This window comes from Poeciliopsis prolifica, unplaced genomic scaffold (assembly GCF_027474105.1).
Source record: "Poeciliopsis prolifica strain line A6 unplaced genomic scaffold, Auburn_PproV2 SCAFFOLD105, whole genome shotgun sequence".
Classification (NCBI taxonomy): Eukaryota; Metazoa; Chordata; class Actinopteri; order Cyprinodontiformes; family Poeciliidae; genus Poeciliopsis; species Poeciliopsis prolifica.
This window is the reverse complement of record NW_026562480.1, coordinates 846,753-861,446: the sequence shown is the minus strand read 5'-3', so window position 1 is coordinate 861,446 and position 14,694 is coordinate 846,753. Positions and strand designations below refer to the sequence as shown.

At 38.5% G+C, this 14,694-nt stretch overlaps 1 protein-coding gene across 1 annotated transcript; it reads left to right on the top strand.

Moving 5' to 3' along the window:
- The first annotated feature begins 389 nt into the window (after positions 1-389).
- cratb (carnitine O-acetyltransferase b) lies at positions 390-13,911 on the top strand. The gene is made up of 15 exons (XM_055023713.1): positions 390-805; positions 1,058-1,282; positions 2,608-2,726; positions 3,692-3,745; positions 4,606-4,771; positions 7,349-7,523; positions 8,807-8,897; positions 9,141-9,228; positions 9,313-9,413; positions 9,910-10,029; positions 10,984-11,106; positions 11,469-11,604; positions 11,679-11,741; positions 11,817-11,954; positions 12,707-13,911. Exons 1-15 carry the CDS (start codon positions 755-757, stop codon positions 12,908-12,910), a joined length of 1,854 nt encoding a protein of 617 aa, XP_054879688.1. The 5' UTR covers positions 390-754; the 3' UTR covers positions 12,911-13,911.
- The last annotated feature ends 783 nt before the right edge of the window (positions 13,912-14,694 follow it).

The following is a 14,694-nucleotide window of genomic DNA, read 5'->3' as shown; positions in this document are numbered from 1 at the left end:
AAATGACAATTATTTATATGAGTAACAGAAAAAAATAACAAAATCAGGCAATGAAATTTTTCAAAATCAGTTTAACAGAAAAACCTATTAACTTTAACAAAAACTGCAGGTGTGTGTTTGTTTTTCTTTCAGTGGGAAGAAAATCCTGAAAATTTACCCAAGTAAGAGTAATGATACTCTATTTAAAGTTACTCAAGTAAAATACAGCGTAGTAAAAATAATCCTAAAAGCACATTTATTTATATAGTTCCTGAAGTTAGAACCCATTTCCGCTCTTTATTGTTTTTACAAAGTCTTTGTTTCGGATCACCTGCTGTTAACTAGAGTTGGGGGCACAACAGCGGCACCCTTTGCCAGACGCGGTACTGCACCTTCCTTTTCACGTCGCTGTTTACGGAAACGTTTTTACGTCAGCGCGCGTGCAGCAGCGGCGGCGGCAGTTATCTCCTCTCTCCTGCCCGCTACGTGAGGCTCTGCATGCTCGCTGCCAGAGGGAACAGCCGCCGGGGAGACGAGGCGGAGGGGCAGCGCGTCGTTTTCCGCCCTGAAAAAGCAACTTTTCTCCGGAAGCTGCGCGTCGAGCGATGAGGGCCGCCGAGTGTCTCCATGACGGAGAAGTAGGAGGAGGTCAGGGCTTCGTTTGGGCGATCTGACGCTGCGCAGTCTGAGCTGTGTACGTCTGTGGACGTAAAGAAAACGGTGCCTTTTTGTGGCCACGCATGCTCCACAGGGTGGGGAGCTGATCCGAGGAAATATGATTTTCAGGAATATTCAGGCGAGAACTTGCAGAGCATGGCTGTCTTTGGTGAGCCTTTTGTTTTGTCCACTTGTTTTCATTTACTTCGCCTCGTAGAGTGACAAAAAGGGGCAGGAATTGAATGTTTGTGTCAACAACCTTGCTGGTAACTAAATAACGAGTAGCGGATGGAGTTTCTACTATCATATCTTGTGCATTTCCTGCAGTTGAGCGATTTAATTGGCTCTGGTCAAACTCCAGTGGATGACAAACCAGGCGTGCAGTAAACAGAAAAACTCGTTTCCCTCTTCTTTTGTGCAGGTTTCCCCGAGGCAGGAGCCGTGTTTCTACTCCACGGTGCCCCCGCAGCCGGTGCCCCCGCTGACCCAGACCCTGCAGGGCTATCTGAGGGCGCTGGAGCCCCTTCTGCCCCCGGAGGAGCTCAACCACACCCGCAGGATGGTGCAGGAGTTCGGGAGGCCCGGGGGCCTGGGACAGCAGCTGCAGGAGGGGCTGGAGAGGAGAGCCAGGCTCACCAAGAACTGGGTGTGTGTGAAGCAGACTCCTGCTGAAGCTGGGAATGGGCGCATGCATCGCTGCTATTGGTTAAAAACAAAACAAACAAAAAAAACACGACACTTTCCAAAATACATTTAAAACGCATAAGGAGCATATTTGGCTCTAATTAATGGAGTTAAAGACACAGAAATAAACCCATGAAGTGCTTCCATGAACAAAACAGAGCAATTGAAGACATCCGGTGACACTTACAGAGCAACATTCAGTTTCATTCTCTAAATATTTTTGCCCAATTTTCTAGAATCCGTATGTAATTTTTACAAGAGTGAATTAAGGACTTTGTAGGTAGAAAAAAAGTAGTAAATTTACACCAAAACTCTCCAAACGTTTGAGATTAATCACAAAAATGTCAGGCTTTCCCCCAGAAAACTTGCTCAGGTTGGGGATCAAGGCGGTCCACCATGTTTTCGTATTAAAAGATGTTAAATTGACAGGAAAAGTAAAAATATTGCTGGATAATTATATGTTACGGGAAAACATTGCCAGTGAAACACTTTTTAAATCTACAAAAACAACTAATCAGAAAATACAATTTGATATTTGATGAATATCAATTCAAGCCTTCAGAGGCCAATAAACGCTGATATTTTAACACAGACCACAGATTCGTAAATGTACAGATAATGACTAATACTGAGATGAGCAATGCTGCTCAATTTGATTTAATGGTGTTAGGATACATAAGTTAAAAGATTTTAAATTGTTTAACTTTTAAATTTAAGATGTTAAGTAGCTGGCAAGTTTACTTTGTAAAAGTTCAAAGAACAATATTCATAGTTGAAGTGTTTTGTTACTGGGGCAACAATCTGAAGAGTTTAATCTTTGGGTTTGAGCTCCGTTTGTTCACAAATATAAATCAGTAAACTGCATTTACAGCTTTTTAGGTTGGCCAATTAAACTACTCCCCCTCTCCCAACACAGGGGCCCCTATGTTAAAGGCCTCAGACAGCGTAGGACCGGCCCTGCATGATGAGTTAAATCCGCTGCACTGTGTTCTGATTTAACTCATTTAATGCTGCTTAAATTTCTGTCTATTGAATTTTTACTAAGGGGACAGAAACTGTTCTGGCTGCTTGAGTTTTTCTGATCTGAAATGCATTAACTCTAGCTGACTAAGTAGACAAGGCATTTGATACGGTTTGATGCATCGTGCAACTGGAAAAATAACAATACAAATAATGATATGAAACCAGCGTGAAGCGTAACTACGAGGAGCTGAACATGCATGATGAGGTTCAGCCGGTGATCATATAGAAAGGGATAAAAAGTTTGAACTTTCTTTGTCCTTCCAGGTCTCGGACCTGTGGGTCCGGTGGGCGTACCTGGAGAGCAGGCAGCCCCTGGCGGTCCACTCCAACCCGGCCATCTCTCTGCCCCGCAGGGACTACAACGACTGGAGGAGCCAGCTGCTGTGAGTTCAGACACGGATCTGTTTTTCCCTACAGTTTGACTCATAATGAGTCTTAGAAACGCGTCTGAAGAAGCTGTTTACTTGCGGCGTTCAGACTTCCTTATCTGTGTTTGGTAGTTGAGCCGGTTGCTTTGTTTTCTGCTGGGGAAAAGTCAGATAGTGGAGAAGACATTTATCAGGAGAGGATGCATTCTGTCTGATAAAAGTCCGACAGAAGAAAGAACCGAGAAACTATTTATTTAATCTCAGATTGCATTGTTTTTATGTTATGGTTAAACCAGGGACGTCCTGGAGGCCATTTGGTTGCCTGGATGGAACCAATTTGTGATTAAATTGAGATATTTATAGAGAAATAAAATGTGTATTTATTTAGATACAAGACAACAATATTTATTTTATTAATATTTCTGTTGTTTTCAAACAAGTTTTCTGAAACCAGACTTGGTTTTTTTTCTCTAAAAAATAGGATCATAAACCTCTAAAAAACACTTTGGAAAATTTAATACATCAACTGCGCAAGGCTTTGTTTGTATTTTGGATCAACAATGATTTACAGATTGCTTTTTTTTTTACAAAAATTAGGCTGCTTTGCTTAATTAGTAGATTTTATTTATAATGCTTTTTATGGTTTTATTAAAATAGTTTATTTAGTATAATGTTGAAGAGATAAAAACAATAAATGTCTTCAGAAATAAAACTTTTCCTTTTTCATTTTAAATCAATTTAGTGCTAAAGTTTTCTCAACAGTTTTGGCACTAATGGCAAGAAGTTTAGACGCCACTGGGTTAAACCCCATAAATCACGTGTCAAACTCAAGGTCCGGGGGCCAAATCTGGACCGCTGTAGCTTTTTATGTGGCCCTCCAGATTACTCCAAATTTTGATGTGGCCCTAAATGAAAATGAGCTTGATGCTCCTGATTTAAATCTATAACGTAACGGTAATAATATATTCCTTTCTTCACAGGTTTGCATCTAAATTGATAGCAGCTGTTTTGGACTTCAGAGCCAAAATGAACAAGTGAGTTTTACCTTTTATAACAACGCAGTGAAAACTCTGACTCACTGGAGTGATTCCTCACTGGAGTGATTCCTCACTGGAGTGATTCCTCACTGAAGTGATTCCTCACTGGAGTGATTCCTCACTGGAGTGATTCCTCACTGGAGTGATTCCTCACTGGAGTGATTCCTCACTGGAGTGATTCCTCACTGAAGTGATTCCTCACTGAAGTGACTCCTCACTGGAGTGATTCTTGCTCTGTTCAGGTGCTGCAGGCGTCATTTTGCCCTCTTGTTGTTGCCTGTCTTATGTTTCACCCAGCTGGCGTCGCCGTGTGTTTGGCTGCCGTTTGACGATAATCTGTAGCTAAATTTACTTGGACTGACTGTAAGAGTATCTGCAGCTGATCTCAAACCTCATTGGATTACAGGAGCAACATGTTTACCTCCTGATATACATTAGTCATAGAAAGGATATATCAGTAGAATATATTTTTATTGTGGTTTAATGAATTTGTTTCACAGGCTTCTTCAAATTCCCTGTAACACAGACTGCTACAGGAGATCCACAGCCATCAGCATCTTCAATAACTCTTTGAAGAAATTTTCAATTAACATTTAATTTTTGATAAAATATATTTAATTTTTAATAACTTGCATTTTTGTTACCAAAGTTACCTTTGTTTTAATTGAATTTACTTTTCGCTAGAAACTAGACTAATCTGGCAGTAGCTGAGTGAAATCTAAGCCTGTATTTTCTTTGTGATAAATGAAAATAAACGCAGCAGGTACTTGTGTCTCGCTGGTTTTCCTAAACTGGTTTCCTGATGCTTGTTTTATGGAAGCGGTGGGAATCCTGACAGCTGCTTGTGTTTCTCTCAGTGGGCAGCTGCCGGTGGAGTTCATGCGAGGGAAGCCTCTGTGCATGGAGCTGTACCCGCTCCTCTTCTCCTCCAGCAGGATTCCCGGACCCAAACACGACTACGTCGCTCACTACAGCAACTCCCGACGCTCGCCGACCCACATCACTGTGGTCAGGAACTACCAGGTGGGCAGAGCTGGGGAGGAACCTGCATTACTTACTCAATTACAGTTACTTCAGTAACATTTTTTGAAAAAAAAAATCACTTTTAAGAGTGTTTTTGTTACTGTAATTTTCACTTTTACATGAGTAATTTTACTATGAAGTATCACTGCTCTTACTTGAATAAATTTCTGGATTCTTTATCAACTGAATGAAAAACAAACAAGTTTTAACCAAAAATTCACCATAAACAGACACAAACCTGCAGCTTTTGTTTCATTTTTTCACTGCAAAAACTCCAAATCTTGCCAAGTATATTTAGTTTATTTTGTAGTTTGAATATCTTACTACATTTGAAATGAAAAAAACTAACTTATAAATAACTTAAAAGCTTGCTTTAAGTGAACAATTCCTTAATACCGATGAGTTTCACTGCCAGAAAACAATACATTTCCCCCATGTTATAATCTACCAAATAAACTAGTATTTCTTCATCAATATAAAGAAATTATTTACTTAAAATAAAAGTAAAAATAAAAAAATATTAAAATAAATGATAAAAGTAAAAAGTGCTTTTGAATTTGAAAATAAGCTTCTATACCTTGACGATAAGTTCTTGCTAAATTAGTTTTGTCTTCAAGTGTATGAAGATATTTGCAGTAGAAACTTAAAATACTTAAGATTGTGTTTTTACAGTGTCAATGAAAAAAACTGATCTGGAAAAAATTTATTTTGCCTGATCTGGAAAAAATTTATTTTGCCTTATTTTGTTACCTTTTCTTTCAATAATTGTCATTTTGGTCTTTTAAATGCCAAAATGTCTACATAACTTTATATTTTGGTCCATCTGATGTAATTTTTAAGTATTAAATGATTGATAATTTAATCAGTGACTCAATACTTTTTACCAAATGCTTTTATACTCAAGTAATTTCTTGGATAAATACTGTTACTTGGGTTAAAGTATGTAGAAGGAGATGGGAAGCGTCTGTATTTTTGAATCGTGTCGGTTTTCATCCACAGCTCTGAGGTCATGTCCTGATTTTATTGCTACCTGTTTGGTTTCACTCCTGAAAAGGTAGATTTTGTGTTTTTGACTCAGATGGATGAAAAATAACTGATGACCCGGAGAGGAAGGAATGCGTTTATTCCTGTTCAGGAGTTTAAAGGCCTTGATGACCTTTTGTGACAAAGGAGATACTCAACACAGCATGAGATTCTTCTGGTGTTTAAAATAAGTCCAGACTGGACCAGAGGCGAAGGCTGAAATATTTTTATCCAGAAGGTGCAGAGACTTGGACCCGGCCAGAACATTTTATTAGTTTGGCTGACCTTTACACAAAGTGCTTCACTGTCCAATGACTCTTTGCCAATCTGGCTTTAGTTTAATGAACTCTGTCGACTGCAGAAAACCAAATTTATCGCGGTTTCTTTCTATGTTCATGGAGCGCCAAAGGTCAACTTTCAAACCCACCACAAAGGTCAGAGTTGAAGGTGCCTCTCAGATTTAGAGTTGCTTCCTAATCAGCACAAACGTCATGTTAATGAAGTTAGTTTTGAGATCATTGTAATGCTTCAATAGGCCTGTTAAAGTAGCACATTTTTGCTGCTGGAGGAGTTATTGCTATAAAAGACACTTTATACCATTAATATATTACGGTAATGATACAATAATGCAACTAATGATTATTCTGATGATTAATTGATTGATTGGATACAAAAATTGGCACACTTTCTTGTAATTGCATAAATCTTTTTATACAATATCAAAAGGCAAATGACTCCATTCTTGTTCTTTAAGTAAAAAAAAACATTTTGTTGTCTAAAATAAAATAACATGACATTTGAACCATGTGAATATAAAGAATAAAATAAATACCACTTGAGGAGTTTTTGGTAAAACATATTTACAGACAAAGGTGTTCAGAACAAAATGTGAACATGTTGGGTTTTTATCAGCAAGTGACCTTTTTTGCATTAGTATACTTTAGCCTACAATTAATTTATTACTAAATCAATTAATTTGATTAATCCTTTCAGGCCTAAAAGTGAGCGCGCCTTCTCAAACATCAGTGAACTTTAATTTCTAACAAATATTTAACAATGCAACTGGAAGACATGTTAAAAATCCTAACCCTAAAACAGCCATTGTGCACTGCATACAGCGGTAAAACAAGCTGACCAAATGTACTAGAGCTCAGTTGAGTTGCTAGGAAACGGCCGAGTGTCCACGGAGTGTTTTTGAAACTCATTTCACAAACACCGAAAACCAGGAAGTTAAACACCGAAAACCAGGAAGTTATTGCCTGAAACAATAAGCTGGGTGTTGGTTTTGTTACTGTGAATGCTTGGCCTGTTTTTAGAAGCAGTTGAGACTCGAATGAAAGCACAAAAACATGACGAGCGTCCTCTAATGCAGCCAAATCCTTAATGAATTAAAAGGTTTTGGAAAACTTTTTAATGATCTCAACAGTTCTTTATTGACGAGGAATGATTTAAATAATTAAAACTGATTTAAATGTTTTTTAAAAATCCAATAATTGTTGAGTTAATCACTAACATGATGAGTCTCTGATTTAACCGTTCATTTCCTGGTTCTAGTTCTTCCAGCTGGAGGTTTACAACAGCGACGGCTCGCGGATGACCGAGAGTCAGATTCACAGTCAGCTGCACAGAATCAGGTCTCAGTCCTGGAAGACGGACAAGGAGCCCATGGGCATCCTGACCAGCGAGCACCGCCACACCTGGGGCGAGGCGTACAACCGGCTGCTGAAAGGTTCGACCGCACATCATCACTTCACAGTCCAGTGGTATTTAATTAGTTGGATCTTATTTTTTGGATTATAAGCCGCTACTTCTTCCCATGCTCTGAACCATGCAGCTTATAGCCCGGTGCTGTTTTCGTAGGTGCGGCTTATTGTGAGGTGCCCTTTATAATCCGGAAAATACGTAATCAAAATAGACCAAAATGAACAATAGGGAAATGAAGAGATATTTTAATTTTAATTCATTTGGATTATCTTGTTTGGTGACAACACAAAAATTGGACGATCTCATAGTTTTGGGAGAGAGTTTCTTACATATCCAACCTGTGGGAATCGTTTGTTTACTTTGTGACTCTGCAACAAAAGGCCACATATGGATATTTTAATTTGAATTTGTCTTAGAACGCTCCGCTGGTTTTCATACTGAATTCTTACCAAAAAATGCAATTATTTTTCTAGGTTTTGTTTTCACGGTCTATGCTAGCTTTTGAGCTATTCAGACTTTTTTTCAAATATCAATTGTGTTTGCTTTTGTTTATTTTTCTCTTAACTTCAGCTCTAGCTGATATAGCTGAAACTTAAAAAATCATAATTCAGTCAAGTCATTGTGTGTGGAGATGCTAAGGCTAACATTAGCATGCTAAGGCCAATGCTAGCTGTTACTGTAGTTTCCAGTGGCTTTTCCTGAATATCAAGAGTTCTAGTTTTTGTTCTTTGTTTTTTGCTGAGCACAGACTTTCAAATTAAGCAATCCTTAGAACTACTGCAAAACACTTTTCAGTCTGAATTTTTCTTTTTTGCTGCAGCTCCTACTATGAGCTAAAACTGCTAAATAACTACAGCAAAAACTTTCATCTACATAATATTGTTGATGTATTGTTGATGTATTATTCAGGAAGAACAATTATTGATGAATGTATAGATAATTTTGTCTGAAACATTTATTAATCTGCATGCAAAGACCAATGTTTCCATGTTAGGTTAACATTAGCATGCTAACTGGTGTTAGCATGCTAATGTTAGCTTCCATTGCTAATTATTGGGCCTGCAGATGCAGTAGCTTCAGTTTCTCATTCTGATTGAGAGAGATTTTATTTGCAACTATGCAGTTATTTCAATCAAAATCCTCATCCTGGGGATTTTTGTTAATCTCATTGAACCTGCTGTTGTTTAAAAGTAGAAACCAATTTAATGCTAATACACATTTTGATGTTTTAGACATGCAGGTTGTATAAAGGTAAAACAATGTTCTTAAATATTTTCTTTTTTTTGTATTTTTTTTAATTTTCTTTAGACAAACTGAACCAGGAGTCGGTCCGGATGATTGAGACGGGTCTTTTCTTGCTGTGCTTGGATTCTCCCGTCATGAGAATATCAGATGAGAAGTATGTGCACACGCTCACATTCTCGGGTGTTTCTGTGTTTGCTGAACTTGTTGCGTAATCGTCTCTGCAGATATGATTGTGTCGCGTGTTGACGTTTGCTGCAGTGAGCAATTGTCTTTCCCTGTATTTGAACTGAAACTACAGATTGTGAAACGCTGCGCCGTTTGCGTCAAAGATCCTTAAGAATAATGTTTTATTTTTTTTCTTTATTTGAGTCTCATGCTTTTGGTTTTTATCTTGCAGGTACGCCAGCCGTAAGGCGGCTCAGATTCTGCATGGAGGCGGGACGTACTCCAACAGCGGCAACCGTTGGTTTGACAAAACACTGCAGGTGGGCCTGATCACCAATAATGCAGACGCTTTGGAGAAGCCGATTGTATTTGTATTTGACTGTGACCTGTATTTGTTTGAACAGTTTGTGGTGGGCGAGGACGGATCATGGGGCCTCCTGTACGAACAGGCCACAGCTGAGGGCCCGCCCATAGCCAACCTGCTGCACCATATACAGGAGTACTGGTGAGATAAAACTGTCTGGAAAAACTCCTACTGCAACAAATACTGCTATGCTGGATGAGCACCAGTTGCAGGGATTGCTGGACAAGCTTGTACATGAGTAAAACGGCCTCAGTAACAATAATCTGGTTTAAACCAGGTTTGAAAATGACTACATCTCACTTTTAAACCGGTGCTTGATATCCTTAAAAATTCTTGAATTCAAATAGTGTAAGTTTCAAAGTTTGTAAACTGCTCAGCTTTGTAATAAAGTACAATCGAGCATTTGATTAAAACCAAAATTTGGAAAGCAAAGTTTGAAAACTTACTTTATTTAATTTTATTTAACATAAAGTATGTTTGAATTTGAATTGAATTAAGAGCGATTTAAAAATGTTCATAACAGTCAGAAACATTTATGACGAATCCTTCATGTTTGTGACAGATTTTATGCCATATCCCTTCTAATAAAGTGTCGCCAATATTTCCTGCTCTTGAATATTTTTCTGCTTGTCGGCAGTGAGAAGCCCGACCCAAAGAGGGCGCCGCTCGTTCCCCTGCCGATGCCCAAGAAGCTCTACTTCCACATCGACCTGGACATCAAGAGGGACATCGAGCAGGCCAAGCAGAACCTCGACATGTGAGTGTTTGTTTGAACCAGGTCCAACTTCCTCCTGCTGGATTCAGCAAATCGAGAGAGTAAAACGAAACGAGTCGATGTTTTTCTGATTAAACCTTCATATTTTCAGAACGATCATAAATCATTCATCTCACCGCAGTGATATTTCCTGTTTGCTTCATCTGAGCTTTAAATTCCAACATAAACGCTCTGCAAAACTTTTGAAATTATTTTTTAGCGCTGAACTCACAGATCAGTTCAGATGGATTTTTTAAAATTATTATTATTCTTTGGATTTTCACAGATAAAGGGAAAAAATATGTTGATTATTTAAGCATCAAAACTAACAGTTAACAGGTAGAAAAATGGCAAATATGAATAAAAGAATAAACACAAGAACAGCTTGAAAACTATAATGCATAAAATGCTACAATAAACCCAAAATATACATTATGAGAGCAGGGATTATAAAATGTGGATTAAAATTGATGAAAGGTAAATCAAATCTGGTTAAACGATAATTTGGTTTTATTTCTTGAAGCTTTTTGATTGCGATTTAAATTTTATATTATTAAATATAATGTAAAATAATATATTGTACTAATATAATTTAATATTTAAACATAATATAATATTTACTGTATTATAAATATTGTATTAAATGACATTGCACAAATATTTTTTGCAATATTTTTCATATATTTGCTGCTTAATTCCCCTTTGGGATTAAGAAAGTATTTTTTAATTGAATTGAATTCAGGGCTCTTCTGGAATTTCATTCAAGTATTTTCCAGTTCAGACGACTGCTGCATAAATAGTTACTGCAAATTCACACTGAAATTAAGAATATTTGATTATTTGTAAACCTGGAAGTTGTTTTTTGCTCCCTTTATAACCAGATGAAATGATCAGATTATAATCCTACTAAGGATTCCTGTAGACGTTGTGATTAAATTATCTTTTACATTCTTTCAGTCTGATCAACGACCTCGACGTCCACGTCTTCAACTTCAAGAGGTTCGGCAAAGAGCTTCCCAAGAAGCACAACTTGAGTCCGAACTCCTTCATCCAGGTGGCTCTGCAGCTGTCCTACTACAGGTCGGTACCAGGACCACGATAAAAACAGTCACATTTATTTTAAAACGCTTCTGATTTAAAACAAAAGTCTTATTAGCTCCTGCTGGAGGTTTGTAGCAGCACCAAAGTAAGACCTAACCAGTACCTGATGAGCTGCATAACCACTAGAGGGCGCTCTGCTGGGATATTTGCACTAGACACTAAATACAAAAACTCTTGGAAGGATTTTGTGTTTTTTGCATTTTATTTAGAAAACTATCACATTAATAACACAAATCAATGATACCAAAACTGTCTCTTTTAGTTGTGTTTTTCTCCAAGGTTTGATGCTTGAAAAGTTTTTGAATTCCTCTGAACGCTGCAGTCTGTGATTCTTCCTGCAGAGTTCACAGCGAGGTTTGTCCTGCCTGCGACATCGCCTCACAGAGGATGTTCCGAGGAGGACGGACCGAGTACATCCGCTCGCCCACAAACCAGACGCTCAAGTTCATCCTGGCCTTCGACGATCAGACCGTATCGGTGAGGAAAGCTTTGCTGCAACTTGTCGCCGTCTTTCTGATTCTGTAGCTTTGACCCTTCATGTCTCTCCGCAGAGAGAAGCGAAGCTGGAGCTGCTCAGAGAAGCAGTGGATGCATACTCAGAGCTGACCGCGCAGGTAAATGCCTCAAGAAGCTGCTTTCCTCAGCTTCTTATGTGATCTGGAGTCTCAGTCGGTGATGTTTTTTCTCAGGCTCTGAGAGGACACGGCATCGACCGCCACCTGCTGGGGCTCAAGCTGCAGGCCATCGAGGAAGGACTCAGCATTCCCAAAATCTTCATGGACACGGCTTACGGCCTGGCCACGCACTGGAAGCTGCGCACAGGACAGGTCTGTTCCCACACAGCTGGACGACGTTTGTACACTTAAATGTTTTCATTTCATTCTGCATGAATTTTTATTTGTTTGGGGAAAATCCAGCTTCAAAGTAAATTATCATCAGAGTCCAAAAATTTTTCTGGATTTCCGATTTTTAATTTTTTTTGTAAAGACTATTAGGGATATTAGGGAAAAAGGAGCAAATTTTCACCAAAAAACTCAGAAATTTTGGATTAATCTCAGAAATAGATTTTCTAGAAAAAACGTGAAAATTTCTCTGTTTCAAAAATAGAACTCAGACATTTTCTTGTTTTTTATTCTAGAAAATGTATTTATGAGATTAATATACATTTTTCTTGTTTCTAGAAATTTTCTGATATTTTTTTATCCATTTTTTTCCTAATATCTACAATAGCTTAAATACGCCGTGTTCCATTTTTTCAGAACATTTTCAGGATTATTAAATTCTTTTTTCCATCTGTATCTGAGTCACATTATTATTTATACCTTTAATCAAGGAACTGTAGCTGTGTCTTACTGCAATCGGCGATCAGCAGAAAACTGCAGTTGTTGCTGTAATCATCTCACTCTGAAATAAATCCATGTATTATGAGTTATGCTGGTATTAAGCAGGATTAGGTAAATGTGGTTAATTTAGGTGAGCATGCTCAGTTTTAAAGTTAATATTTGACAACAAATACAGATTTTGATGTGATAGAAGATGTTTTAAATTCATTTCCTCACGTTTGGTTTTGCGTCTGCAGGTTCCCGCCAACACCGACAGCGTGATGTGTTTCGGGCCGCTCGTGCCCGACGGTTACGCCGTGTGCTACAACCCGCAGGCGGACCACGTCCACTTCGCCGTCACCGCCTTCAACTGCTGCGAGGAGACCAACGCAGAGACAATGGCTCGCACGCTAAAGGAAACGCTGTGCGACCTGCAGGAGCTGCTGCAGCCTACCGTGTAGAGCTGCTGCAGCAACAAACACGATAAACCCTCCTTCCAATAAGGGAAACTTTCTAAATGTTTTCTACGAGGCTTATATCTCAGTTACGCTTGTCGTTACTCTTCCATTGGAGCTGAAGGCTGAACTCTGCGGCTCTGCTGTGCTTTTGATAATTTTTTTTACTGCTGATCTTTCTCTCTTTCAGTACGAAACTCTGACTAAACGCTGGTTTCAATGTGAAAGCCAAAACAAGCTACCTGACACTCCAGCATTAACCAAAGCATCAAATCACTGCACTCCTCTTTTTACGAGTTGTTAGACAACCACCGGCCTTCCTGGTACGTTCCACCTTAAAACTACCGTTTGCACCGTCAGCACAGTTAATTTGATTTTTGTAGGTTTAGTGGCCTTTAAAAATGGACCAAAGGAGGTTATTATAAATGAAATGAAGGTTTCCTTTGCATCTGAGGGGGAGAAAAATACACAGAACCTGTAACACGGAGCAGGATGTGCATCTTCTTGGGAGAAAATTGATGGTAAAACCTTTACAAATGTGACTTTACATTTGTGTCTTCATCCGTTTCCGTTTTAGACTTTAATTATGGCTCTGACTGTAGATATGAGCAAGTGAAGGCGAGCAGCTATTTTCTTACCGCCATTTTCTGCCTTGCTTGGAAGTTTATGTTCTCATGTCTTTCCTAATTGGAAGAGTAAGTAATAGATGGGCTTCTGTGCCCAAGTCCTGGATTACCAACTAAATGTTCCTAGAAGTTCTGATGAAGTAGATACGGAAATGCTTGTTTTTGTAGGAATTGTTCCATTTCACAACCTGGATTGATTCTCTGATGTGATAACTAGCATAACAATGGTATTAAAAGTAATTTCCATTGTTGGGATGAATTAACTTCAATTTGTGAATGTGGCTGTAATTTACATGCTGAGGTTTCCCCACTCTGATGGCTCTGCAGGCGTTTGCTTCAACCTGCAGGACTCCTTAACAAATAAAGAGTGTGATCATTTGACCTCAGTTTCTTTGTTTTGAGACAAAAATAGAACCAGGTACAGAAGCTTATTTTTAATATTTGAACATATAAATATTTAGGAAACTGAAAAATTCAAGTGATGTAAATTAATAGTGGATTGTTTGCGACCCTTTGATCCCCAATTAAAAGCTGTGGCAAATTCACCATTAATTTGAGATTTTTATTAGGCCCGAGCAGCTAAGCGCTGCGAAGGCCTATTGTTTCTGTACTGTTTCTTATTATTATTATTATTATTATTATTATTATTATTATTACGATTCTCCCTCCAAATGAATTGGCTTTTTGGGGGCTTTATCATATTCAAAAACTCACCAAACTTGGCGGAGGCCTTAAGCCTGTTTCAAATTTACATATTTTAAAGTCGTCGCAAAAATTCCACAAGAAATGGCTCAATAGCGCCACCTAGAAATTTTCAAAGGACCCTTTGCTATTCACTTACTTCATCGTAGAGACATGAAATTTGGTACACTTGTAGAGCTCCCCAAGATGCTCAAAATTTACAATTAATGTCATAGTGCAAGTATCACAGGAAGTCAGCCATTTTGGATTGAAGGTCAAATTTTCACCCCATTTTTGCCGTTTACAGCATTCGTATTTGATAGAACTACTCATAGGGATTTCGATTGATCGGCTTCAAACTCGGTCAGTCTGTTCATAAGGGATGTTCCATCTAAAGTTATCAAAACGGTGAGTTTTGAGTATGCTGAAGGGGGTTAGCAGGGGTCAAAGTTCACCTACTCGCCGTAAAAAAATAAACTGCTA